Raw genomic sequence first — 25,621 nt, 5'->3', positions numbered from 1 at the left:
TTATCTGCAACATATTACAAAAGTAAGTCATAGCTTTCAACATCATGCTGGCTCTGTTTCCAAGATGTCTTTTGAAGGAGCAGTTATCTGTTGTCAGCAATAACATGCCCCCTGCCTTGTCATTGCCCGAGGTTATTGTTGAGCGATTATTCTTTCTTCTTTAAAAGCATCTGTATGCAGATTTATCCTGCTTTTGCACATGTGGCTAGCCATCCATGCAAATCTATTGTAATCCCAGTGCAATGGTACACCTCCTTGCTAACCTGACTGTCCTATGACTTTCCTTCACCCACGTCTTCTATCTTCCTTTGCCATGCTGTATGAATATATCCTACTGTCCATGTTTGTTCTTGTTTCTTTTAATGAAGTAGTTCTTGCTTTTCCTTAAATGTATTTTCAATGAAATTCCATTCTTACTCACCACCATGGCGCATGTTGGTACTGCTGTCCGTGTTTCATATGTACACATTTACGCCTCCTCTAGGATTTGCTTTTCATGCATTTTGATTTTCTCTAACAAAGTGTGCCAGCTTTCATCTGTGCTTTCTACTTTTCGCCATCCTCTCTCTCTTGCCCCTGTGGTCTTCCCATTCTTACAGACCAGGACTATACTTCCCTGATTTCTTTTGGCTTTGAACTCACAGGCAGGTTATGGCTAGACACAATTAATTTGTCCAAGAATCTCTAGGTCGCTTTCTTTCAGGGTAACAAGCTCTTCTGCCAAGCCACAGAATCTGTGGCTAATCATTTCTCATCTGTCTGGTGCGTACCTCACCTGCTGTCTTCTTCCTCTTATGTCTTTCATACTGAAGGTCTTTCTTTTTTGACATTACAGATTTTTTTTTTTTTTTGCAGTTTTGGCAGCTCAGTCAGCTCAGTTTGTGTCAGTGGCATTTTTAAAGCTGTAAAGGAAATTTTGCCCTCTCTGCAAATAGTACTCTGTTTCTCATTCTGCTGCAGGAAGACAACCCTTTCCCACAGTCTCAGAAAACCGAGACTCACCCTTACTAACACCATTTTCTAACCTAGGCGTTAACATTTCTCATACACTTTCATATTTCAGACATAGCCCAGAGGGATGGTTTTTAAAACACTAACCTGACATTCTACTGATAAAGGGATTAAATGAAAGTATTTGCATAATGTCTTCCAAAAAGATGGGCTTTATGATAGATGGCACCAAAATACATTGCATAAGAATGTGAATCATTTGGAGGAGGAAAAAGTGCAAGTAATTTGTGAAGAGATTAGTAGAGTAGAACAGGGCTATGTTGGACATTGATATTGTGAAACAGTAGGATTTTGTGATGTCAATTGTTATAAAACATCTTATCGAAGAGACCTGCCAACCCTGACTTCCTTGTTTCACTACAGTATGATCCTATAACCAAAGAAGCCCAGACTGGTTAGCTTTAGGAAGAACCATTTTGGAGCCACCTTTGGAAAAAAAGGAATATTAGCTGTTATGTTCTTGTATCACAGGATGAATTTGAATTAATATTTCCTCCATCTTTTTGGCTTTACTTCAGAAATACATAGTTTGGTGGGAGGGGGGATTTAACAAGCTTTAGGCAAGCTTTGCTAAATCCACAGTATACAGGGTACTGGACGACATGCACTGGAATGCTGATTCCATGAGACTCTGAGTCTTATCGCGTCTGCAGGCAAAGAGTAGAAATACTTTTACATTAGACTTGCAAAATGTAATGTGCAGCGCAGTACTTTTTGCCTGAACCATTCTGTCAGGTTAGCATGATTAGGTACTACACCTCATTTTGAATCTTCTTTTTTTTGGTTTTGTTTTTGTTATAAGAAAGTGCAAGTCGCACACACCTGTCCTGGGAATGTCCTGAGCAGTTCAGAGAGAATTCAGAATTGCCACATCAGCTAGAATAAATGTATTAGTTGAAGATTATTTGATAGATAGAACAAAGATACACAACCTACATGCAATTCTTCATCCCGTCGTTGGCCTACTAAGCTGAGACAAGTTATATCCTTTCTTTTGCCTTTATTTTTGTGTGTTTCATGCTGTCCCTATTCCTGCAATAGCTGAGTGCCCCTTATTCTTGTTACTGCATCTAGTCTCAAAACATGACTCTGAGACAGGGAAATACTATCTTTTCCAAATACAAATGGGAAACTGAGATGTAGAGGCTTATGTTCATACCATCAAACATGATCAAATAATATTGGATTCCAATGATTTTGGATAGATCCAGAAGCTTTAGAGAGCAGATGATCCGAATCACCTCTGTCTCTGTTGAATAACAATTGTAATAATCTCTGCTGTAATAAACACAATGGTTAAGTTAGGCTGGGTTTGAAAAGGAGTCTGCTGAACAGACTTCTGAGAGGGGTTTTTTTTGCAAAGACATTTTGATGTTTAACTCTCTCTGAAATAAAAGAGAAGGTCTGTGCCCCAGGGACTTTGCCTTGGATTGCCAACTAGGTGTCTTGCACAACAAGGAAGTGCTGGTGGGTGCAGCTGAACAAAGAGAAAATTCTTGTATTTTGCTGTTTTTGTAAGTGGAAATTTCTAAATAAGTGCAACCTTTCTGTATGACATAAAGAAAACTTTCTGTCCTCCAAAATGGAGACAATGAGTCTGACTTATTTTTCAGATGAAGGGCTCTACATAGATCTAGAGAAGATATTTTTATTTAGTAATAATTATGCTTTGACTAGGAATAAAAATGTAGGTCCCCATTCTCTCTCTGTGGTCGTGTGCAAACAGAAATACATGAAAAATTGCCAAAGCAACTGATTAACTATCATTTCTAAGCCAATATTTGCTTCCTATCTCAGAACAGGTTTTTAAACATTAAAGAAAAGCAGGTGAGAAGATATTGTGCTTTGTGTGTGATTTGCAGTACCAGCCTCCAGAAGAACAGAGACTCACTGTTATGCTCAGAAAACAGGTTTTTATCCTGATTAGAGATCCAGGCTCCAAATTCACAGGCTGTCTATGCTGACTGCACAAAGCTGCCTTCAAAACTGCACTTGCTTGGTATGCACTGTAGCCTGTGCGTGTGGCCACGTGTGCTGCAAGGTTGCCCTCTCTGTAGCCGGCAGGACTCCAGGTGCCCTAGCAAGGCCAGTGGGCTTGTATGTGCTGTGGCCAGGTGCCTGCAGGCAGTTTGCAGGCTGCCAAGGTGTTGCTGCATGGATGGGACACGGAGCATGCTGCTCATTTAGGTCTGCATGCATGCAGATGCACCTGCACCGTCAGGTTGGTTTTCCTGCTTCTCTGTGTTAGGCCTTCCCGTGAGGCTGTGTCTGTCCTGCTGAATGCATCCATCCATGGGAATAATGCCTGGTCCACAGGAAAAGTGCCCTGTTGGCACCCTGCTCAGAGCTGTCTCCTTTACAGCAGCCCAGTGGTTTCCCTTGTATCCACACGATGAAGCACTTGTCCTTTTGGGTCTCTTCTGGGCCCTTTGGCTCTAAGATGTGATCATTGCTTTTCCCTGTGGTGTTTTTCAGTAAGAGACTTGATGAGATATTGTTGGAAGACAAGTTAGGACCAGGCAGGGTTGATAAAGGAGCAAACCCTCATCAATGCCACCTTTCAGGAGTGATCTCTTTCCAGGACTTCCCTGCATTCTGTATGGAGAAGATCAGTTGGTTCAATTAAAAAAAAAAACAGGCTGGAAAGGAATTGGCAATTATGCAATATTAGGATATTGCAACCTGAGAGTAAACTGAGAGCTAATGTGGTGGACAGCATAGGCTTACTGGTTATCTGCAATATGTATGTGCTTGTTTGCACCTGAGCTCTGCTCTGGAGTGGCCAAAGTGTTTTTCTTACAGTGCAGAGGACAGTTCATAGCCTATAGCTGCTCTGATGGGGGCCAGTCTGCTCTTCTTGAACTGGAGCTCAGGGCTTTGAGCCCTTACAAAGACACTGTAGCTACAGCTTCAGCCTCCCCATTCCCTTGAAAGTACTGTGATTTACCCCAGGAAAGCAGACTGCTATAACCTGAGAGGCATAGGCCTGCATTCATTTTCTTGCTCTACCCCCACAGCTCTGGTTCTTTTTGCTTGGACATTATCACATGCCTTCCAGGTCTTGTCTATCCTACATTGAATTATTAGCCATGAAATCCTCCAGTGAAGATGCAGCTTCTGCCGTGAAAAAGTGTTTCTGCAAGAACATGTTATATCCATTCCCTACAAAATGAACTACTCCTCAAAAAAGGTGCTGCTGCCAGCCTTGTGAATCTGTCAGGAGCCTTATACTTATGCGAAACTGTGGTAAAAATGTGTCACCCCAATGGACTTGACTGTTCTGAAGAGTTTTCTAGTATGGATCTGCCCATGCCTCAGCTTTCCCATTTGCTGCCTGGAGCTGATAGTGCTGTGGTATCACAAGAAAGCCTTCTGAGCTCTTCAGCTGGGAGACAGGTTTTGTATGAGGCAATTCTGCTGCTCAGAAGTACCGCTGCTCCTGCCCTTACCATTGCCCTCCAATGCTGGAAGGGAATAAGAGTCTCCTAACCATGTTCTCTACTTATACCTAACTGCAGCCATTTGCTGCTGTCCTAGTAGAAGAACTAAGTCTGACAAAATGAAGAACGAAAGGGCAAATGTTGCGTTGAGAATACAGGCACAGGAAGTGGCAAGAGATGGCATGTTTTGATCTAGGAATTTCTTGACTTCTTTTACAAGTGCACAGACGTGGCCATCCCCTTAGTACGGACTGGAACCTTCCTCCCAAACACCAAGCTCAGTGATCCACAGAGGTCTGGAGAGAAATTTTAGTTTCTCTTGCCCCAGGTGGAGCCTTGGAGCTGACTCTACCAAGGTGGCAGGTTTTTGGAAGTGGGGAGCTCCCGCGGTGGGCTGGATGCCCTGGGAACTGCAGGCACATCAGTGCCTGGTGTATGGTGGCGTGGTACAGCAGGGGAGTGTGGGGGCCACACTAGATGTTGCCTGTGGCCTTTCTTTATCTCTCTCTGGATCTGTGCCTTAGGGACAGGACCGTGAATCATTGTGGTCAGGTGGCATGTGGTTCCGTGAAAAGAGAACAAGTGAATAAGCATCTATGGGTACACAGTGTTAATGCACCAGTAAGGATTAATGGGTACACGGCGTAGATGTGTGAGACATAACCTTACTGGGAGGGAACTGGGGGGAGATAGTCTGTGTCTCACCTGTGGTATGTGAGAGCTGAGGGAACTGAAAAGCTGTAGAGACCCCCTTTTTACATATTGTCAAAAGTTTGTTGGCCTTTGAAATAAGGGGAGGATGTTTCTGGTGTGTGAAAAGTCTGACCTGACCTGCTCTACTCTGTACCTATAAGAAGTAATAAATACTACCCAGACCCGTATTGTCTGCACAACTTAAAAAGGCTCTACAAGAATTTTTGTGATTGAGTCACAGTAAGAGGAAATGTTTGCCTACCTGTCCTAACAAATAAGTACCCGATGTTCTGCATAGCCAAGATTAAGATTAGATACCGTACCATATGGGAAAGCTTTCCTGTTAGGAAATCTGATGTCATTAATTTCTGATGGTAAGTATCTCTTTTGTATGTTAGTATATGGCACCTATTATTATATGACTTAATGGCATCACTTCTCCAAAAACTTAAAAAAATATCACACAAGTTCCTTAAGGTTTGGTTGGGGAAATCCCCGGGCTCTACTATAAAAGACCTCCTTTGTCCCTTTGCTGTCACATCTGCTGGCTGAGAAGATGAAGCACACACAGGTGGCTGTGTGGCTCCTCATGCAAAGCATGATTGCTCTGGCTGGAACAATGGCAACAACAGAGGTGGTAAGATTTGGTTCTCATAACCTGAGCTTTGGTGCCTTCTTGTCTTCTCATGTATTTCAGGTTGCTGAAAATTCTTTTAAGATTGCTAGAAAATTATCAGGCAAATGTTAAGAACTCTTCATAGAGAAAGTTTAAAGTATTCCTCCATCCTCCCCCCAACTAATGTATAGGGACTGGGTAATAAATGTAAAAGTGAGGCACAGGTTTAAAATCAGAGTCAAATTCTGCCTTTGGTTAGATGAATGCAACTCCCAGTGAGGATCTGAGGGGATCTTAAATGCTCTGTGTGTCTTCTAATTAATTAGCAAGGGCTTATAGCGGGAAAGGATCCACATCTTTGATGTGGAAAGAGTTGGGAGGTGGAGGCTTTTCCAGTTGCATGATTGCTGTCATACTCTGTGACCGGGCACTTGAAAGCCATGCTGGGTGGTTTTTGTGGGGTGCTCCCTCTCTTCCCTATAAAACTGTATCAGGTTGGGAAAGAGAGAAGTTCAAATCAAAGCTATCAATCAGAGAAAGACCAAAATAACAACAAAAACCAAACCAAAACCAACAACAAATCCAGGGAGGAAGAGAGAAGACAAAACTTTGAAAAAAATTTAAAAGTAAAAAATTACATTAGTGGAAGTTTTGTTTTGTTGTTTTGATTTTGTACTGCCTCTTCTTTTATTTTTCCTTTTTTTTTTTTTAAAAAAAAATTTAAAACTGGGCTTAAATTATCAGGAGGAAAAGTTTGCAAATAGCTCAAGAGTTCTTCCAAATTAAACAAAACATTTTGGTTTTGTTTGACCTGAAGTGACTGCCTTTTGGTAATTTTTACCTAAAATTTGGAAAAAAATGGTTTTGATTCCAAATGACTCTTTCTGATTTGTCTGGTTTAGTCACCAACCAGAAAAATCCTATGTACCCCTAGTTATATTTTTTGAAGTCTGGGAGTGCTGCAGATGCAGGCAGTGAAGTCAGCATCTCCTGGGAAAGTACCTTTATTTGCTCAAGGAATGCAAAGTTGCAGAAGTCAAGATGGAGGTGGAAATAGATGTTGATAAGCTGAGAGTAGTAAGCTTAATACAGGAGACATTTTTCCTCAGTCTGATCATCTTTAAGCTAGTCCACTGTTAGTGTAATTTACACAATTTATGATGCTCTCTGCCCTACCATTGGTAATTGCTACTAGCTGCACCCCCCCACCATGTTCAGTGTAATCATACGAGCACACAAATGGTTTTTCAAATGGGTTTAATTTGACAAAATGTCCCACAAAACTTTGTTTATGCCGTGCTCTTTAATAGACCTGCCCTTTGCCGGCCATTCGGATTTCCCCACCATTCCCTAGCTTGGGAATGGGGCTCTGGTGGGGATTTGGGAAACGCAGAAAGACCCAGGGGTGAGTGTCCAGTTGCTGGGGAAGCCCATTTGATGCTCCATCTGTCACACCATTTGACGGTGAGGGTGTCTCGCTGCAGTTCCCAGTTTGCCACAGATGTCGGTGAGACCCCACTGTGGGTGACTGTGTGCTGCATCACGGTGATGTGCCATGCTCTGCGCACTGCGTGGGGACACAGCAGACCTTCAGGGACACACAGCACAGTACCGGGGTGACCCCCGCTCTCCTTGCTGTGGCAGGAAGGCAGGCGCCAGCCACATATAGAAGTTAAAGGGGATGTATATTGTCTTACTACATAAAAAAGGCTCCCAGAGTGGACCTGGCTGTATCCTTGGCAGTGCGGCAGCTCGCCCCAGCGCTCCCTCCCCGGGGTGGGACACTGTCCCCTCCGTGGTGCCAGTAGTAGAGCAGCACACGTGCCCCAGCCATCACAGCTTGCAGCCTGACAGCTTGTCGTGAAAGGGGCAGCAAGTGTGCAGCAAGAGGCTGGAGTGTGAACCGGGCGGCGAGGAGTGGACCTTCCTGCTGGGAGGACACTGGTCTCCGGATTTAGAGCAGGGAGGCATGGGACTGTCATTTTAGACTGCCACGCAATCTGCCAGGGCTGCCTGTCGGAGCCCCAGCTCACACCTCCTGGGCAGGCTGAGCATTCCTTGCCTTGCACAGGTCACGCAGAGCCTTTCTTTAAGAAGAGGTGTCTATTAAGTGCCACAGCGCCTGGGGAAATGTTAGTCGCTTCAGCAGCAGATCAGAAAAGCCAATTAACTTTACAGTTGCTGGGGATGGCTTCCATAATAAAACCAAAGTGCTTTGGAGCTAGAGGACTGGGGTGATCTGGTGAGGAAGTGACGGTGCCATAGGCAGGAATTCTCACTGAAAAAGGCTTTCCATTGCTTTTTAGAACACTCCTTTCGATACATCACTTCCGGATCTTACTGAGCCTAGCATGACAACTGGTGATCTGCGCGCTTCCTCAGAGGTGTGACCATTATTGTTCTCCAGTGAAGTCCAGAAAAATACAAAATTAGGATCTCATGTCCTATTTCGTAGGACTGGGGCTAGCTGGTGAGGAAGGGATGGTGCCATAGGCAGGAAGTCTCACTGAAAAAGGCTTTCCATTGCTTTTTAGAACACTCCTTTCGATACATCACTTCCGGATCTTACTGAGCCTAGCATGACAACTGGCGATCTGCGCGCTTCCTCAGAGGTGTGACCATTATTATTCTCCAGTGAAGTCCAGAAAAATACAAAATTAGGATCTCATGTCCTATTTCGTAGGACTGGGGCTAGCTGGTGAGGAAGGGATGGTGCCATAGGCAGGAAGTCTCACTGAAAAAGGCTTTCCATTGCTTTTTAGAACACTCCTTTCGATACATCACTTCCGGATCTTACTCAACCTAGCACGACAACTGGTGATCAGCGCACTTCCTCAGAGGTGTGACCCTTACTGTTCTTCAGTGAAGTTCAGAAAAATACAAAATTAGGATCTCATGTCCTATTTCGGAGGACTGGGGCTAGCTGGTGAGGAAGGGATGATGCCATAGGCAGGAATTCTCACTGAAAAAGGCTTTCCATTGCTTTTTAGATCCCTCTTTTCAATGCAACGCTTCCAGACCTGACTCAGAATATCGCGACAACTGGTGATCTGCGCACTTCCTCAGAGGTGTGACCATTACTGTTCTCCAGTGAAGTCTAGAAAAATACGAAATTAGGATCTCATGTCCTATTTCGTAGGACTGGGGCTAGCTGGTGAGGAAGGGATGGTGCCATAGGCAGCAATTCTCACTGAAAAAGGCTTTCCATTGCTTTTTAGACCACTCTTTTCGATACAACGCTTCCGGATCTTACTCAACCTAGCACGACAACTGGTGATCTGCGCACTTCCCCAGAGGTGTGACCCTTACTGTTCTCCAGTGAATTCCAGAAGAATACGAATTTAGGATCTCATGTCCTATTTCGTAGGACTGGGGCTAGCTGGTGAGGAAGGGATGGTGCCATAGGCATGAATTCACATTGAAAAGGCTTTCCATTGCTTTTTAGAACACTCTTTTCAAAACGACGCTTCTGGATCTGCCTCAGCCTAGCGCGACAACTGGTGATCTGCGCACTTCCCCAGAGGTGTGACCCTTACTGTTCTCCAGTGAAGTTCAGAAAAATATGAAATTAGGATCTTGTGTCCTATTTCGTAGGACTGGGGCTAGCTGGTGAGGAAGGGATGGTGCCATAGGCATGAATTCACATTGAAAAGGCTTTCCATTGCTTTTTAGACCCCTCTTTTCAATACGACGCTTCTGGATCTGCCTCAGCCTAGCGCAACAACTGGTGATCTGCGCACTTCCCCAGAGGTGTGACCATTACTGTTCTCCAGTGAAGTTCAGAAAAACACGAAATTAGGATCTCATGTCCTATTTCGTAGGACTGGGGCTAGCTGGTGAGGAAGGGATGGTGCCATAGGCAGCAATTCTCACTGAAAAAGGCTTTCCATTGCTTTTTAGACCACTCTTTTCGATACAACGCTTCCGGATCTGCCTCAGCCTAGCGCGACAACTGGTGATCTGCGCACTTACCCAGAGGTGTGACCCTTACTGTTCTCCAGTGAATTCCAGAAGAATACGAATTTAGGATCTCATGTCCTATTTCGTAGGACTGGGGCTAGCTGGTGAGGAAGGGATGGTGCCATAGGCATGAATTCACATTGAAAAGGCTTTCCATTGCTTTTTAGACCCCTCTTTTCAATACGACGCTTCTGGATCTGCCTCAGCCTAGCGCGACAACTGGTGATCTGCGCACTTCCCCAGAGGTGTGACCCTTACTGTTCTCCAGTGAAGTTCAGAAAAATATGAAATTAGGATCTCATGTCCTATTTCGTAGGACTGGGGCTAGCTGGTGAGGAAGGGATGGTGCCATAGGCATGAATTCACACTGAAAAGGCTTTCCATTGCTTTTTAGAATACTCTTTTCAATACGACGCTTCTGGATCTGCCTCAGCCTAGCGCGACAACTGGTGATCTGCGCACTTCCCCAGAGGTGTGATCCTTACTGTTCTCCAGTGAATTCCAGAAAAATACGAATTTAGGATCTCATGTCCTATTTCGTAGGACTGGGGCTAGCTGGTGAGGAAGGGATGGAGCCATAGGCAGAAATTCACACTGAAAAGGCTTTCCATTGCTTTTTAGACCGCTCTTTTCAATACGACGCCTCCGGATCTGCCTCAGCCTAGCGCGACAACTGGTGATCTGCGCACTTACCCAGAGGTATGACCATTACTGTTCTTCAGTGAATTCCAGAAAAATATGAAATAAGGAACTTGTGACCTATTTTTTAAATGCTACAGAGTAACTCAGAGATTAAACCTTGATACACAATCATTGGTTAGGCTGCCCAGGAAAAGCTGTTTATGTGTTGTGTGTCCAGGATTTTAGGCAGTAGTGAATTCCCAAAATCACCAGTGCTGCTGCCACATCATTCAATGCCTTAAGTCACATCCAAAGCTTGGCATTGCCCTTGTGACTTCTGAACTGGACCCCAGACATGAAACAGCTGTGGTCATAGGGGTTTGATGGCAATGTACCAATTTGGTGGTTACAGTCTCTCTGGAGGAAGAGGAAGACTTCTTTTCTACTCTGTCTTTCCATGTAAACCAGAGCAGGGCCTTGAAACTATTTTCTGAGAAGTTCCCACTTGTGTTTGCTGGGGGTGAAAAAATCTTGGTTCTCCCTGTCCTACTTAGCTCAAATTTTATTCAACTATTTACTGATAGAGGGACTTGAATCTGATTTCCGTGCCTTCCGGTACAGTGCTTAAATTCATGGTTTGATTTCTTTCCTGCTTTCTGTCAGTGACTGCTTAATAACATGTTTGCTTTGGAGCAGATTCAATGGGACACGCTTGCTTGAATGCTCTGGCAACCTAGTATCAAGAATAGGGTTTGTCCACACCACAACTCCAGATCAGGTCAGAGATGGAAGACAGCTTGATGACAGGTCTTTGTTGTCCAGGCTAGCCCACTGTGGCACCTGGAACGTGTGGAGGGACTTCTTCTGAGAGTTCAGTTTCTGGCTCTAGTAGAGGGTGTAGAAAGTTGAACGGAGTTAGGAGGCTCTCTTGGAGTCCCAGCAGCAGGGCCCAAACCTCGTTCACCTCCTTGCCCAGCTGAAGTGGCTTCTGTCCCTGCCATGTGGTTTCTGTGGATCCCATTCTTTGTCTTAGGAAGAACAAGTATTAATAGCCAATGCAGAGCTCTAAATACCGCTGAGCTACAGTGTAGCTGGAAATTAAGCACTGAAATGGCTAGGCTGTTTTGAGGATGTAACCCAAAGTCCACATTTAGGCAGCTGAATACATTTCCTAGTTTTCAGAAAATCAAGTAGCTGCCAACTCCTATTCACTTTCTTAAATTGAAGGGATATGGAACAGGAACATTTCACATGGCTTCAAATATGTGGATGTAACAGCTTAATTTTACAGAGTGAGATGTTACTGTCAAGTCCTTGCTGTGGGCTAGGACAGTTTGCTCTCTTTTAAGCATTCAGTGTGAATTATTAATCTTTAAAAAACATACAACTCCATCAAAAGTAACAGCCTATCTTGTGCATTTTTCTACAGGACAAGGGAAGACGTTCTTGTTGTACGGTTATAATTTGGCTGGTTTTATACTTTGATTCAAGCACTTACTGACCCAAGAGGCTTTTAACTAAACAATGCTTCTTGGTCTCGTCAACATCATGATCCCAATGTTTCACGCCTCAAGACTGCCTCCAATAAAAAAGAAAGAAGGGTAATTGTGGTAGGCAATTCCCTTCTGAGAGGGACGGAGGGCCCGATATGCAGAGCTGACCCTCAGCATCGGGAAGTTTGTAGCCTACCTGGAGCTCGGATCAGGGACATCGCCAGAGCCCTCCCCAAACTGGTGCGCCCAACGGACTATTACCCCCTACTGATCTTTCAGACAGATGGGGAGGAAGCGGCATCCCGTAGTCTGAGGGGAATGAAGAGAGACTTCAAGGCCTTGGGACAAATGGTGAAAGAGTCTGGGGCTCAAGTTATCTTCTCTTCCCTCCTTCCATTTTCGGATGATGATGTGGGACGGAATAGAAAAATTGAGTCCGTAAATGATTGGCTTCGGGACTGGTGCTACAGGCAGGGCTTTGGGTTCTTTGATAACGGCTGGTTTTATAGGACACCAGTCCGGTCAGTGATATGTGGGAAAGGTTTATCCCACAGGGGTAAAAAGATGCTGGGACATGAATTAGCAGGGCTCATTTGCAGGGCTTTAAACTAGATTTGAAGGGGGATGGGGTTGTAGCTGGGCTTGCATCAGTGGGGCAGCACACTGGAATCAATAAAGACCGGGAGGCCCCCCAGGCCCCTAGGGTGAAATCGGTGTACTCGGCTCGCTCCCTGAAGTGCCTGTACACCAATGCGCGCAGCATGGGGAATAAGCAGGAGGAGTTAGAAACCTGCGTTCGGTCAGGAGATTATGATCTGGTGGCGATCACAGAGACATGGTGGGACAGCTCACATGACTGGAATGTGGTCATGGATGGCTATGCCCTTTTCAGGAAAGACAGGCCAGCCAAGCGTGGTGGTGGAGTTGCTCTTTATGTGAGAGAGCAACTGCAATGTATAGAGTACTGTCCAGGTGCGGTTGAGGAGCAAGTTGAGAGTCTGTGGGTGAGAATTAAGGGGCAGGCTGGCAGGGGTGACACTGTTGTGGGAGTCTATTACAGGCCACCAGATCAGGGTGAGGAAGTTGATGAGGCCTTCTACGGGCAGCTGAGCGTGGCCTCACAGTCACAGGCTCTGGTTGTTATGGGGGATTTTAACTACCCTGATGTTTGCTGGAAGGACTACTCAGCCAGCCAGCCTCAGTCTAGGAGGTTCCTCCAGTGCATTGACGATAACTTTCTGATGCAAATGGTGGAGGAGCCGACTAGAAGAGGTGCGCTGCTGGATCTCGTCCTCGCTAACAAGGAGGGTCTGGTCGAAGCAGTAAAGGTGGGGGGCTGCCTTGGTTGCAGTGACCATGAGATGGTGGAGTTCAGAATCTCCTGTGGTGGGAGCAGAATACCGAGCAGAATTGCAACCCTGGACTTCAGCAGGGCCGACTTTGGCCTTTTCAAACAGTTGCTGGAGGAAATCCCGTGGGCAAGGCTGCTTGAGGGTAAAGGCGCCCAAGATAGTTGGTTAACTTTCAGGGACTGCTTCTACCAAGCTCAAGATCAGTGCATCCCGACGCGCAGGAAGTCAAGGAAGGGAGCCAGGAGACCTGCGTGGTTAAACAGGGAACTGCTGGGCAAACTCAAGTGGAAGAGGAGGGTTTACAAATCATGGAAGGAGGGGCTGGCCACTTGGGAAGAATATAAGGCTGTTGTCAGAGGATGTAGGGAGGCAACTAGGAAAGCTAAGGCCTCCTTAGAGTTAAACCTGGCGAGAGGGGTCAAGGACAACAGGAAGAGGTTCTTCAAATACATGGCAGATAAAACTAACACCAGAGGCAATGTAGGCCCACTGATGAACGGGGTGGGTGCCCTGGTGACAGAAGATACAGAGAAGGCAGAATTACTGAATGCCTTCTTTGTCTCTGTCTACTCTGCCGGAGGCTGTCCTGAGGAGCCCCGTACCCCTGAGGCCCCAGAGAAAGGCAGGGCAATGGAGGAGTCTGCCTCAGTTGATGAGGACTGGGTTAGGGAGCAATTAAGCAATCTGGACATCCATAAATCCATGGGTCCAGATGGGATGCACCCGAGGGTGCTGAGGGAGCTGGCTGAAGTCATTGCTGGACCGCTCTCCATCATCTTTGCCAAGTCTTGGGAAACGGGAGAGGTGCCTGAGGACTGGAGGAAAGCAAATATCACTCCGGTCTTCAAAAAGGGCAAGAAGGAGGACCCGGGCAACTATAGACCGGTCAGCCTCACCTCCATCCCTGGGAAAGTGATGGAACACCTTATCCTTGGTGCCATCTTAAGACATATCAAGGATAAGAGGGTCATCAGGGACAGTCAACATGGCTTCACCAAGGGGAAGTCGTGTTTGACCAACCTCATAGCCTTTTATGAAGACGTAACAAGGTGGATTGACGATGGCAGAGCAGTGGATGTGGTCTACCTTGACTTCAGCAAAGCATTTGACACCGTCTCCCACAGCATCCTCACGGCAAAACTGAGGAAGAGTGGACTGGATGATCGGGTAGTGAGGTGGACTGCGAACTGGCTGAAGGAGAGAAGCCAGAGAGTTGTGATCAATGGGGCGGAGTCTGGTTGGAGGCCTGTATCTAGTGGAGTGCCTCAAGGGTCAGTTCTGGGACCAATACTGTTCAATATATTCATCAATGACTTGGATGAGGGAATTGAGTGTACTATCAGCAAGTTTGCTGATGACACCAAGCTGGGAGGAGTGGCTGACACGCCAGAGGGCTGTGCTGCCATCCAGCGAGATCTGGACAGGCTAGAGAGTTGGGCGGGGAAAAATTTAATGAAATATAACAAGGGGAAATGTAGAGTCTTGCATCTGGGCAGGAACAACCCCAGGTTCCAGTACAGGTTGGGGAATGACCTATTAGAGAGCAGTGTAGGGGAAAGAGACCTGGGGGTCCTGGTGGACAGCAGGATGACCATGAGCCAGCACTGTGCCCTTGTGGCCAAGAAGGCCAATGGCATCCTGGGGTGTATTAGAAGGGGGGTGGTTAGTAGGTCCAGAGAGGTTCTCCTTCCCCTCTACTCTGCCCTGGTGAGACCTCATCTGGAATATTGTGTCCAGTTCTGGGCCCCTCAGTTCAAGAAGGACAGGGAACTGCTGGAGAGAGTCCAGCGCAGGGCCACAAAGATGATTAAGGGAGTGGAGCATCTCCCTTATGAGGAAAGGCTGAGGGAGCTGGGTCTCTTTAGCTTGGAGAAGAGGAGACTGAGGGGTGACCTCATTAATGTTTATAAATATATAAAGGGTGGGTGTCACGAGGATGGAGCTAGGCTCTTCTCGGTGACAACCAACAGTAAGACAAGGGGTAATGGGTCCAAGCTGGAACACAAGAGGTTCCACTTAAATGTGAGAAGAAACTTCTTCTCAGTGAGGGTGACAGAGCACTGGAACGGGCTGCCCAGGGGGGTTGTGGATTCTCCTTCTCTGGAGACATTCAAGACCCGCCTGGACGCCTTCCTGTGTAACCTCACCTAAGTTTTCCTGCTCTGGCAGGGGGATTGGACTAGATGATCTTTTGAGGTCCCTTCCAATCCCTAACATTCTGTGATTCTGTGATTCTGTAATGTTTGCAATGTCTATGGATGAACGGAAGCAGTTCTGTCTGCCCAGGCTATCTGCTCCTTTGCAGAAACTGTCTCTTGGCTTGTACAAAAGCTGCACTTACTGCAATGAGCCTCTACCTTCAGTCCAAGCCTCTCTCATAATACATGTTAAAATATAATGATTGGTTTTTATAGGGATTTTAAATGCACAAGTTGGAGGGTTTTTTGGGAGTATCATTTTGGGTGATCATCTGAATACATTTATGAATGGTTTATTTAGCACATGGAATAAGTGTGGTATCTCCAGATAAAGTGACGGCTATACATAGTCAAGACTGCAGTTTATAGCAGAGTACACAATGTATATAGTTCACACTATTCTATGTATGGAAACATATACATATGTGTGGTACACACTATGCTATGCTATGTATAGTATACTCTCAGTATACTTATACATGTTATATTTGTGTTATAGACATAAGTGATAGAATACAACACCTCCCACACCAAAATTAGCATGCCAGTGCACAACAGTTTTATAGAAGGTCCCATATACCCACTAAGCCACATATATTTCTTCCCTCCACGTCCATCTGTTTCTTTTGTTATTGCTGAGTGACCTGCCATCCCAGTCATGTACATATGCAGAGGACTCAGAGGTGCAGAAGCATCTAAGTGACTCAGAAAACTATTTTTCATAGTAATTTAAGTACTGATAGCCATATCTTCAAAAGTACTTGGAAACTTAGAATTAGTTTGCAGTATGTTCTCAGTGGGATTTTCAGAAGTGTTTTGGTAACATATCTGGCAGGGAAATCAACGGAAGAGATGTGCTGGGACGTTCTGGAATGTCATGAGATACTTCTCTACTCCCTTTCATGTTAAATGTCTTGAGCAGTCTGTCTATGAGTGAAGTTTTAAGGCCCATGGCGCTTGAATAACACAGATAAAACGTCTTTTCATGCTTTCTTTCAAAATGAGATGCATGCTGTTTGTTACAGCTGTGATAAAGAGGTTGCCAGGAGTGTGAACTGGGATCGTTCCTCCTTGCTGCTCTTCTCTTCTTGGGCTCACAGACTGAGACAGCTTTGCTGCTGGCCATCACTGCATATTCTGGGCTGGTTTGGTGGTGAGGAAGTTAGTTGAAATCACTGTGAAAAAGCAAGGAAAGAAGTGCTGAAATGTCAGCTTTCAGTAAATACTTTTGTTGTTTGCTTTTTATTTTTAAGAGAGAGAAAGAAAGAGAAAACCTATGAATAACACTGGGAGTTCTGCAAGGCAGAAGGACAGATTATACAAAGAAGTGTATTTAAAGAGCAAGTCTGTAGCTTTAAAATATGCAGCTGCATTGAAGTGTGTGCCAGAATATTTTAAAGTAACATCAAATATCTCTATTAATAAATTCGTGATAGGTTTATGAACCAGGAAACGTTTTGTGTACAAACAAAAAAGAACTGCTCCAAACACACTCAGTATTCAGCCCAGTGTTTATAGGAAATTATGTGCTTTGGCTATAAATTATGGCTAGATCATGATTTGCCAGCCCTGACCTTTCCATACGCCATACACATTGCTCCAATGATGATGCTTTGAGCATGCAAACTACCAGGACAAGGCGATTTATGCTAATGGCATGGGCAATAGCTTTGCAAACTATCCACAAACGTGGATGGACAGGCTGTGGTGTGTGGGTGTTATGTGCCATATTTTGTAGAAAAATAAGTATCTCTACCTTAGGCTGAACCTGCATATTTAATTCATCACCTTTCAGTGGTGTATAGTTAAATGCATGTGTTGGTTTGCTGGACCTGGCTGAGAAACTTCAAATGAAGAATTTTTCTTTTCCAGACTTTCCCTGTTTTGGTGCTTTCAGCTCTATGGATGGAAATGACTAGATCATCTAGTCAATTCAGATTAAGAGAACAATAACTATAAGACATAACTTACTAAGTTATTATTTTCCTGCTGTTGTGTGCTTTTCTATCTGCTGGAAAAGTTATTTCATTACCTTATACATCTATCCCATCTGTGTATAATGCAATTATATATCATCCACAAGATTGGATAAGCAAGGACTATTATATGCATCTGTTTTTCCAATGGTAAGATCTTTACAGAAATATTAAACTATTTTCAGAAATATTTGTAAGGCTGAGCCAAAAAATTGCTAGATGTTTTTGGTTCCTTGTAAGAAAAAGTTGAAAGATGTCTAGTAATGAGGTTGTTGATCTCATGACTGTCACAGCTCATATTATTGCCAGACATTAACTACTGATTCCAGAGAAGAATATTAACATTTTTTTCTTTACAAATTTGTTATTGCAGCCCTTTGCCAATGTCTCCGGCTCTGTGGATGACAAGGGAACTTGTCAGTGCTCTGTGTACCTGCCAGATACGACCTTTCCAGTGCAACAGGTTGAGCGATTGGAAATTATAGCCACAACGCTCTCGGCGAAATTTGAGAGCGAGCTTTCTCGAGTAAGTTGCTCTTTTCACATAAATATAATGATTGTATCTTTACAGAAAAATGGTTGCCTGTGAAAAACTACAGCACTCAGTGGTTTTCTGTGTCCTGTTTTTCCAACAGCAGGAAAGAGGGCTCTGTAAGAACAAGGAGAAGGGTGATTAAATCTCAAATTTTTGACATTGTAGCATGACATAGGTTTGAATATCCTTAGGTCTCTTTTCTAGGCCTTTGCAGCTAGAGGCATGTGGTATTTTTGGAAGAATGGTTGTGTTTTTTCTCTTTTGGCTCAGTTTTATTGGCTTGTGATTGCTATACAAAGCTATAGGAAACCAAGCCTCCTGCTCTTTCATGTGTTACTATTTGTATCAAACCAGCCAGATTGTAAGAGTGAAATAGAGGGAAAGAGGAGAAAGGTCACCACAGTCCAGAGTGAAGAAGTAGATGAATATTTGCCCCTTCGCTACTGCTGTTCTCACAGATTAAAAAAAAAAAAAAAATTTAAAATGAAATATCTTTCTTGTCAACATCTGAGGCTGTAGCAGTGAGATTGCTGAATTATGCATTGTTGTTGAAGACAAACACACCTTACACTACTTTAGCTGCTTGTTGCATGAATTCAGATCCATTTTTTTGAGGAATTCGGGCAAACCTACACACACTGCAATGCACTGAGTGAAGCTGCCTGTGAAGACAGAAATCTGTCTTTGACTTCTGGTAGTGGATAAATATTCAGGATTCAGATTGGGTGTCCAGCAGAAAGCGTTTTCCTCAGGAACCAAGCATCTTAAGAAATGAAGTGTCCTTGAATTATCAGCAGAAAAGGCACAGCATTAAATTATAAATTCTAACCATAAATATTCATAACCCTCCTCTGGTATAATCAAGAACAGATAAGAAGTTGTGCATAAAAACCACAACAACAGGCAGAGGATCCTGTGGTAAGGTCTTTCACTTCAAATCATTTATTTTGAAATAACAGGAGCTAACAATGAAACACATTCAGCTGTCAGTAGGGATATATATGAAGGGCAAGCTGACAGAAGTCCCACTGCCTCCAAGCAGAGGAGTTACCTGATCCCTTGCAGCATAGAGGTGTAGCTCAGAGTTAATGATCCATGAAAATCACTGAGATTTCAGGTCCCGATATTGTTCCCACTGAGGTCAGTGCCAGCATTTCAAGCTAATTGCACTGGTGCAGGATCAAGGGCATGGTTCCCAGCCAGAAAGTTGGCATGATTCTTCAAGGTGTTTGTGTACTACATTTCCCAGTCACTGGCCCTGGTATAACTAGTCTCTTACCGGTACTTTCCTCAGAATGGTGCATGTTTCCTTTAGGTTGTTTGACTGATCTGCTAGTGCCTTGCAGATCTGCAGAGCATCTCAAGTGCTGCTTGACCTCTCTGTGTGGACAACTTCAAATCTCCACTGAGCTCAGACATCATGCTCATATAAAGATACAGGTTACTTTAGATACCTAATATTAGGTGTCTAGATTTGTATCTTAAACTCTAAATTCAGGGCAAGCCGGATCCCCACCGTGGACTTTAATGTCTATGTTGCCAGCTGGTGTCAAGTGGTGTATCTTTGTTGTCACCCTTATGTGCCCAGCAGTGTACTGCAGTGTAGATGCTGTCCCTGGCTTTCACTTCTCAATGCAGACAGTGAAAATTTTTGACCTAACTCAGGCTTCACTGAATTTCATCCTGTCGAGACCAATCAGCCAAGCAGTGTTACAATGCATCTAGTTAGATAAAGTGTGACATATACTTTGGTGTGATATAGGCAAAGAGATATTTTGGTACAGAAATGTAAATGAACAGATTGCATTTTGGTGTAACTCTATGTGTGTGTGTAAGATTTCTCAGTTATCATGTAGTTTTTCTGTAGAAAGAAGAAAGCTGTTGAGCATTGCCCTGTTGATATCTGAAGTAATATGAGTCTCCATGCTTAAAAATTCTTCACATTTCCAGTTGTGGAAAAAACCTCTCCTTATACAATTCTGTATATTACTTTAGTCATGACAATACTCACAGAAAGAAGGAAATAATGAAACGGAGGACAGCCAAGCTGTCATTATTGATCATCATTAGAAGTGATCCTGAGCAAATTCCTAGGGAATGATGCTTAAACATAACCTGGTCTCACCGCAGGGGTGAGGATTTCTACTGAGTGTTTCCTTTTTACACTCTGAGAATCTGTGCTTTATTTGCTCTTCCAAAACACCCTTTGAAGTTCATAGGAGTTTCTCCTGGGTAAGAGCTGCAGGATTGGACCCTCTTAAGGATGCTTTCCATGTGCTAGAAGTCCCAGATAAACAACCTGATTGAATCTTTAACCTTTTGCCTGATTGTAGGCTAATTCAAAAAGCAAAGGGGTCCTTTTATAGAATCAGCAGGCAAGGAAGCTCGCAGATAAAGAGATGCTCTCATGTGCCAAATGAGTATAAACCGCAGGCTGAAAATACCAGACTAATTTTTCCTCTGTCACATCAACCTTTGCCAGCATAATTATGATTACAGAAGAAAATTAACCTTTCAAAGCAAAGTGGGAATTGGCTGCTTCTCTCAATAGGAAAGGGGAGAGGACACTTCCCTCAGAGGGATGGATCAGCATGTGATCCCAAGGAGAGAAAGTGCCTTTCAGAACTTGGCTCACAATGGCCACAACATCCTCACATAACAAAAACAGGAGGAAAAAAACATGCCTCCCCTCTGCCAGGAACAGCTGTTTTCAAAATAGGTTAACCTGCAGTGGAATTCTTCTTGGTGTCAGCCAGCAGACGGCTTGCCAGCCTTGCTCCTTACGGGTCTGTAGAGGTCAGGCCTGCCTGAAGCCAGTCTCCTGGGCCCAGTGACTTTATAGAGCTGCTGGTTTTGTCACTTCTTTCTTATTTTCCCTCGGTCCTCCCGCTTTTTCTCTTTTACATCTTCATCTTGCACCTTTTTTTTTTTACTTTTATGTACTTTTATGTACTCTCCAAATATGTGCTAGAGAAGTGTCTTTTTGCATGCTGCAAAACTGTGTTGATAAATACCATTTTCAGGTAAATGACACAGTAAATGAGCATTGCAGATTTCTTCTGCCCTTTTCATGCCATGAGGGTGACAATACTTGGAAAGGAGGAAAAACTGAAACTGCGGAATATTTTTCCTACATATGCTACACATGGCTCCATTCTCTTCCTATAAAAGGCTCATACAGGCCCTGTGCACTCATCATACCCTACTTCAGGCTTTTAAGACAAATGTGGCAGCAATCAGTACTAGTTATTGGTCTATATTCCTAAATATTGGATATGCACAGGATTTCTGTGCCAGGCTGCCAGGAGACAACAGCCAGTCCCTAGCAGGTAAATGCAGTAGAAGAGCACGGATTACAAGCTGCTTAAATATATTTGCCAAGCAACAGAGCAACATCATGTTCGACAATTCTAAACTATAGAAACTCCTAGGCCAGATCTGAGCAGGTGGGAATGTCCACACAGGGCACTGCAATGCTTGATGTATGTGCTGGATTTATCTGCAAAAGCAGTATAGACCTGTTAGAACAGCACTGCTGAGAAAATTATATTTGTCTAAGAATTCAGCAGGGGAGCTATTGCCTTAAGTTCATTGTGATGCTGGTGTGGCTGTGTAGAGCACTGCAGAGTGCTGGGGCTAGTTCAGGCTCAGCTTGTGTGGATATCTCTTGGCTATACTACACTGGACGGTGGCGGCGACATGTCCTTAAATGACCTAGATGGTTGACTGAGTGAAAACCCTCTAATGTGGGAGGTGCTTCAGGTCTGTGTCCTGCAGCACTCAGCAGTCAGGACTGAAATAATCATGTATGCCTTGTTTCAGCCCTCAGTGCTCTCAGGACCCTGGAGAAAACTCCACATTCACAAGTTTCTCACTAATGAGTAGCCATCACTAATTCCAGCAGTCTTTATTTCAGTGGTTTGTAGAGTTGGTCTGTATGGCATTACTATTATTATTATTATTATTATTATTATTATTATTATTATTATTATTATTATTATTATTTATTATTATTATTATTATTATTATTATTATTATCACTATTACTATTATTATCACTACTACTATCAGTATTACTGTGAGAAAGGTTATTAATACCTAGATAGATTTCCAAATGTCTCTGTGATGTATGTAGCTTCACATAGCAGTGCAACTTTGTACAGACATGGGCTTGCTTTATGTTTGTCAGGCTGTAATTGTACACACTTTCTTTTTTTGTGTGCAAACTCCAGACACACAGTCTAAACATTGACCTTTGAAGAATATTTTCAGAAGATTTTTTTGAGGATATCTTCCAACTCCAAACTGATTTCGGTGAAAGGGTGAGGTCCAACTACATATGGCTTTTCCAACAGTATTGTCCAGTTCTTCCTACTGTTCCTTCCTGAACAGATGATGGTGACAGCCAGGACAAGGGGTCCCAGCTGTCCTTGTCAGCTAGGCACAGGGAACAAGGTCTATGTCTTTATATGCTATTTTTAAAAGTTTTTCTTAATTGTAATAAATAGCTTAGTTATTCCTTAGCTTGAAGTTACCATAGCTTGACCTGGGAGATCTGGAGCAATCCGGTGTTATGAGTCAAGGTGTTTCTGCTGCAGCTCATTGAGATACGTCAGTTTATATCAGAGCAGCTCAAAGCCTGGCTGCACACATTTAAAGCAGAAGATCTGTTTCAAACCCTGATTTAAATGCATGGGGTTGAGCAGCCTGTTTTTGGTGTGCGTTATGTATATGCATGCAGAGGGCATCGCTTAGATTTATAGTGCAGTTGTGCCACTATTGAAAATTATACTTTTAAAAAGAGGGTCTTCTCACTCACATTTCTCCTTCTTAAACCACACCGCTGAGTATTTTATGATCTGAAAGGATCCTTACTGCCCTTCATGAATTTTCATGCCATGGGCTCCCATACCTCCTCTTTGGAGGGGATTAAATCAAAATTGAAAGGAATTATTTGATGTGTGTTTGTTGGGGTCTCCATCCCAGGGACTGTTGCCAGAAAAGGAGAAAAGAGAGTTCAAGGTCTTCACACCATGACAGGATTTTAGAGGCCACTCCAGAGCCAATAAGGAAAAATACTGACTTTCATTTCGTGTGAAGATAATGCAAGAATGTTCGAGATGATGTGGGCTAAAAATCTTTCAGTCAAAGAAGTAATAGTTGTGGCAATCATAGTGCAGCAGAAAGAGGGACTTAAACTGCAAACACGATTTGAGAGTATAAATATGGAGTTACTGGTGCAACAAACTAATTATATTTATTCTTACTTCTTACCTTATGTGATAGAATTGTATTGATATCAGGGAAAACAGAAATGACTTTTATAAAGCATATAGGAGAGAAATAATTTATCTTTCCCAAAGTGTTAAATTTCAAGGAACTAATATTTTCTAATGAATGTCCCAAATCCATATAATATTCTTAACATTGTGCATCACAATGCTTGTGCTGTGACATTTACCTCAGCAGACACATGTGTGAAAATGCATTTATCCAGACAACTGTTTAATGGTTCAAAGGCTGAAAAGGCTGCTATGTAAATTACTGTAGCTAAAGCTGCAATAAATTTTACACTTTCATTTAAGCCAGATTTGATTTTTAACACTGTGTTTAAACATTTCCCCCCTGCCCAAAGACAAACCCCAAACCAGTTCTGCCAACTTTTGACACAATTCAAATGTACACAGGGTAAAAGTATATTTGGATTCAGAGTTAATAGAAAATGAAGTTGAAAAACTTGGAATCCTTTATTACATTTTTCAGACTCCTTGGGTTGCTTTTGTGAAATAATACACTGCAGATTTCCCAATAAAATTTTCACCAATGTAAGTTCTGGGCATATTGAGGATAAAATTAGCTCACAGAGACAATATTGGCAAAGAATTAAAAAAAAAAAATGAAGACTGCAAGTAGAATTCTGCCTTTAGTTATCCCCAGGCATTCCTGAGGGGACTTTGTGGAACTGCCAACAATAAATGAGGGTTAAATTTAACATTTTTTATGTATGTCATGAGTTTTTAATTTATGTAGTTTATGTGAGGAATATGTATGTCAAGTATGTGGAAGTTATGCATAGGCTACTCAGAAATATAATAAAGATGTTAAACAGGCTTGTTTTATTTGCTAACCTGGACTTGATATGTACCTTTTGTTTTTGTTTTTGTTTTTTTTCTTTAAGGTTAGAGAGTACGCAAAAATGGTTGCACTGTATCAGCAAAAAATCCTTAATCTAACCATCAGAGTGGAGTATATGGAGAGCAGCAGTGTATCTTACACAGAATTGGACTTCCAGTTACTGAAAGTGGAAATCAGTGAGCTAGACAGACTGGTCACTCAGCTGAAATCCAGCCTTGTTGGAAGCAACGTCATCGTTGAGCAAATATATATGGAGGTACTGCCAGACTCTTAATTAGCCACAGAGCATTCAAATATACAGATAGTCTATTCTCTCTTTAGTGTTTAGGTTGAGGAAGTGTAGCCTGTTACTACTGCAGTCAGTGGAGGTACTTTAGCATTTCATCAGCATAAATTAAAAGAAAGCTTGACCTTAAATGTATTAACATCTATTTTTTTCCCCTGATATAGAGCACAGAAAAGCAAAGAAACCTCAAAACAAATGGACACTTCTTTGTTTTTGCCAACTACCTGCCTGAAAGTTAACAGTTTTACATAGTGTTAAGCACACGAGCTGATTAAATGATTATAATAAATATTAATTTATAGAACCCCATGCTTGAAAGCCTCTGTGCTTTAACTTAGATAATTAAAAAATTAGCTTCTGGTTGCAAGGGTAGTGGCCCAATCAATATGAAATCAAGAAGAGGGAAAGACTATCACCTTCCCAGCAGACTATAAATCACATTTTCAAAACCATAATTAATCACTCACCTAGAGAGAATAATTACTTCAGATGGAAAGTAAAATATCATTTTCTCCATTGTCCTCTAGATCATCAAGTAGGTGATTGAGAACATTATTTATCTTTGCAGATAAAATTTCCAGATACTTTTGTAAGTCTGGACTAAGTAGTTTTTATATATAATAGCTAGTACTTGCCTAAGACTTACTGGATATATTTATGTTACATATAAAATAACTCAATATTTTTGCATTATGATAAAGAACTGAGTGTGAAGCATTTCCTTATGGTTACATACCTCTGCTGGAAATGTAAAGTTCAGGATAATAGGATAAGTTCTCTTCTTAGGAATAGTTCTTATAACCTGTTCTGTAGCACCTTCTATGGTATGATCAACCCCGCCTGTAAACATCTGTAGAACAAAGTTGAGAGAAATTCAAACTTGCTCTCTATTTTTTTTCCTCCCTTTTTTTTTTCCCCTTCTAGATCAGAAATCTGACTATACTGGTAGGGGAGCTAGAATCAATGGACAAAAACAATATCCTTGCAATTCGTCGACAAATAGTGTCTCTGCAGAATCGATTGAAAGAGTGTGAAGAGAATGCAAACAAAACTACAGCACCCCTTTATTTCCCACCAGGTAAGCATTTCTCTTGTGTATCAGATAAGAAACAACATAATACATGGGTAGTACAGTAGATGCAGAGATTTCCCTTTGTTAATATTAAATACAACTGTGATGATACTACTTAGCTCTTGAAAAAATGAGCAGACAGCTCCTAATGTTTCATCAATGGGTTCAAAAGGGAAATGAGGGCAGGAAACAAACTCCTCCAGACACAGTAGCTGTTTTCAACTGGAAAAAGT

General features: G+C 42.9%; 1 protein-coding gene across 1 annotated transcript in view; it reads left to right on the top strand.

Moving 5' to 3' along the window:
- Positions 1-5,700: 5,700 nt before the first annotated feature.
- Positions 5,701-25,621, top strand: part of OLFM4 (olfactomedin 4) — a 29,440-nt gene continuing 9,519 nt past the window's right edge. Inside the window, exons 1-10 of the mRNA XM_065658669.1 lie at positions 5,701-5,781; positions 8,067-8,144; positions 8,751-8,828; positions 9,433-9,510; positions 9,661-9,738; positions 9,888-9,965; positions 10,342-10,419; positions 17,734-17,886; positions 24,074-24,286; positions 25,241-25,394. Coding sequence (XP_065514741.1) covers positions 5,701-5,781; positions 8,067-8,144; positions 8,751-8,828; positions 9,433-9,510; positions 9,661-9,738; positions 9,888-9,965; positions 10,342-10,419; positions 17,734-17,886; positions 24,074-24,286; positions 25,241-25,394 — 1,069 coding nt within the window. The remainder of the gene's footprint in view (positions 5,782-8,066; positions 8,145-8,750; positions 8,829-9,432; positions 9,511-9,660; positions 9,739-9,887; positions 9,966-10,341; positions 10,420-17,733; positions 17,887-24,073; positions 24,287-25,240; positions 25,395-25,621) is intronic.

This window comes from Caloenas nicobarica, chromosome 1, assembly GCF_036013445.1.
Source record: "Caloenas nicobarica isolate bCalNic1 chromosome 1, bCalNic1.hap1, whole genome shotgun sequence".
Taxonomy (NCBI): Eukaryota; Metazoa; Chordata; class Aves; order Columbiformes; family Columbidae; genus Caloenas; species Caloenas nicobarica.
The sequence above is the reverse complement of the archived record's forward strand: the minus strand, read 5'-3'. Positions and strand labels throughout refer to the sequence as shown.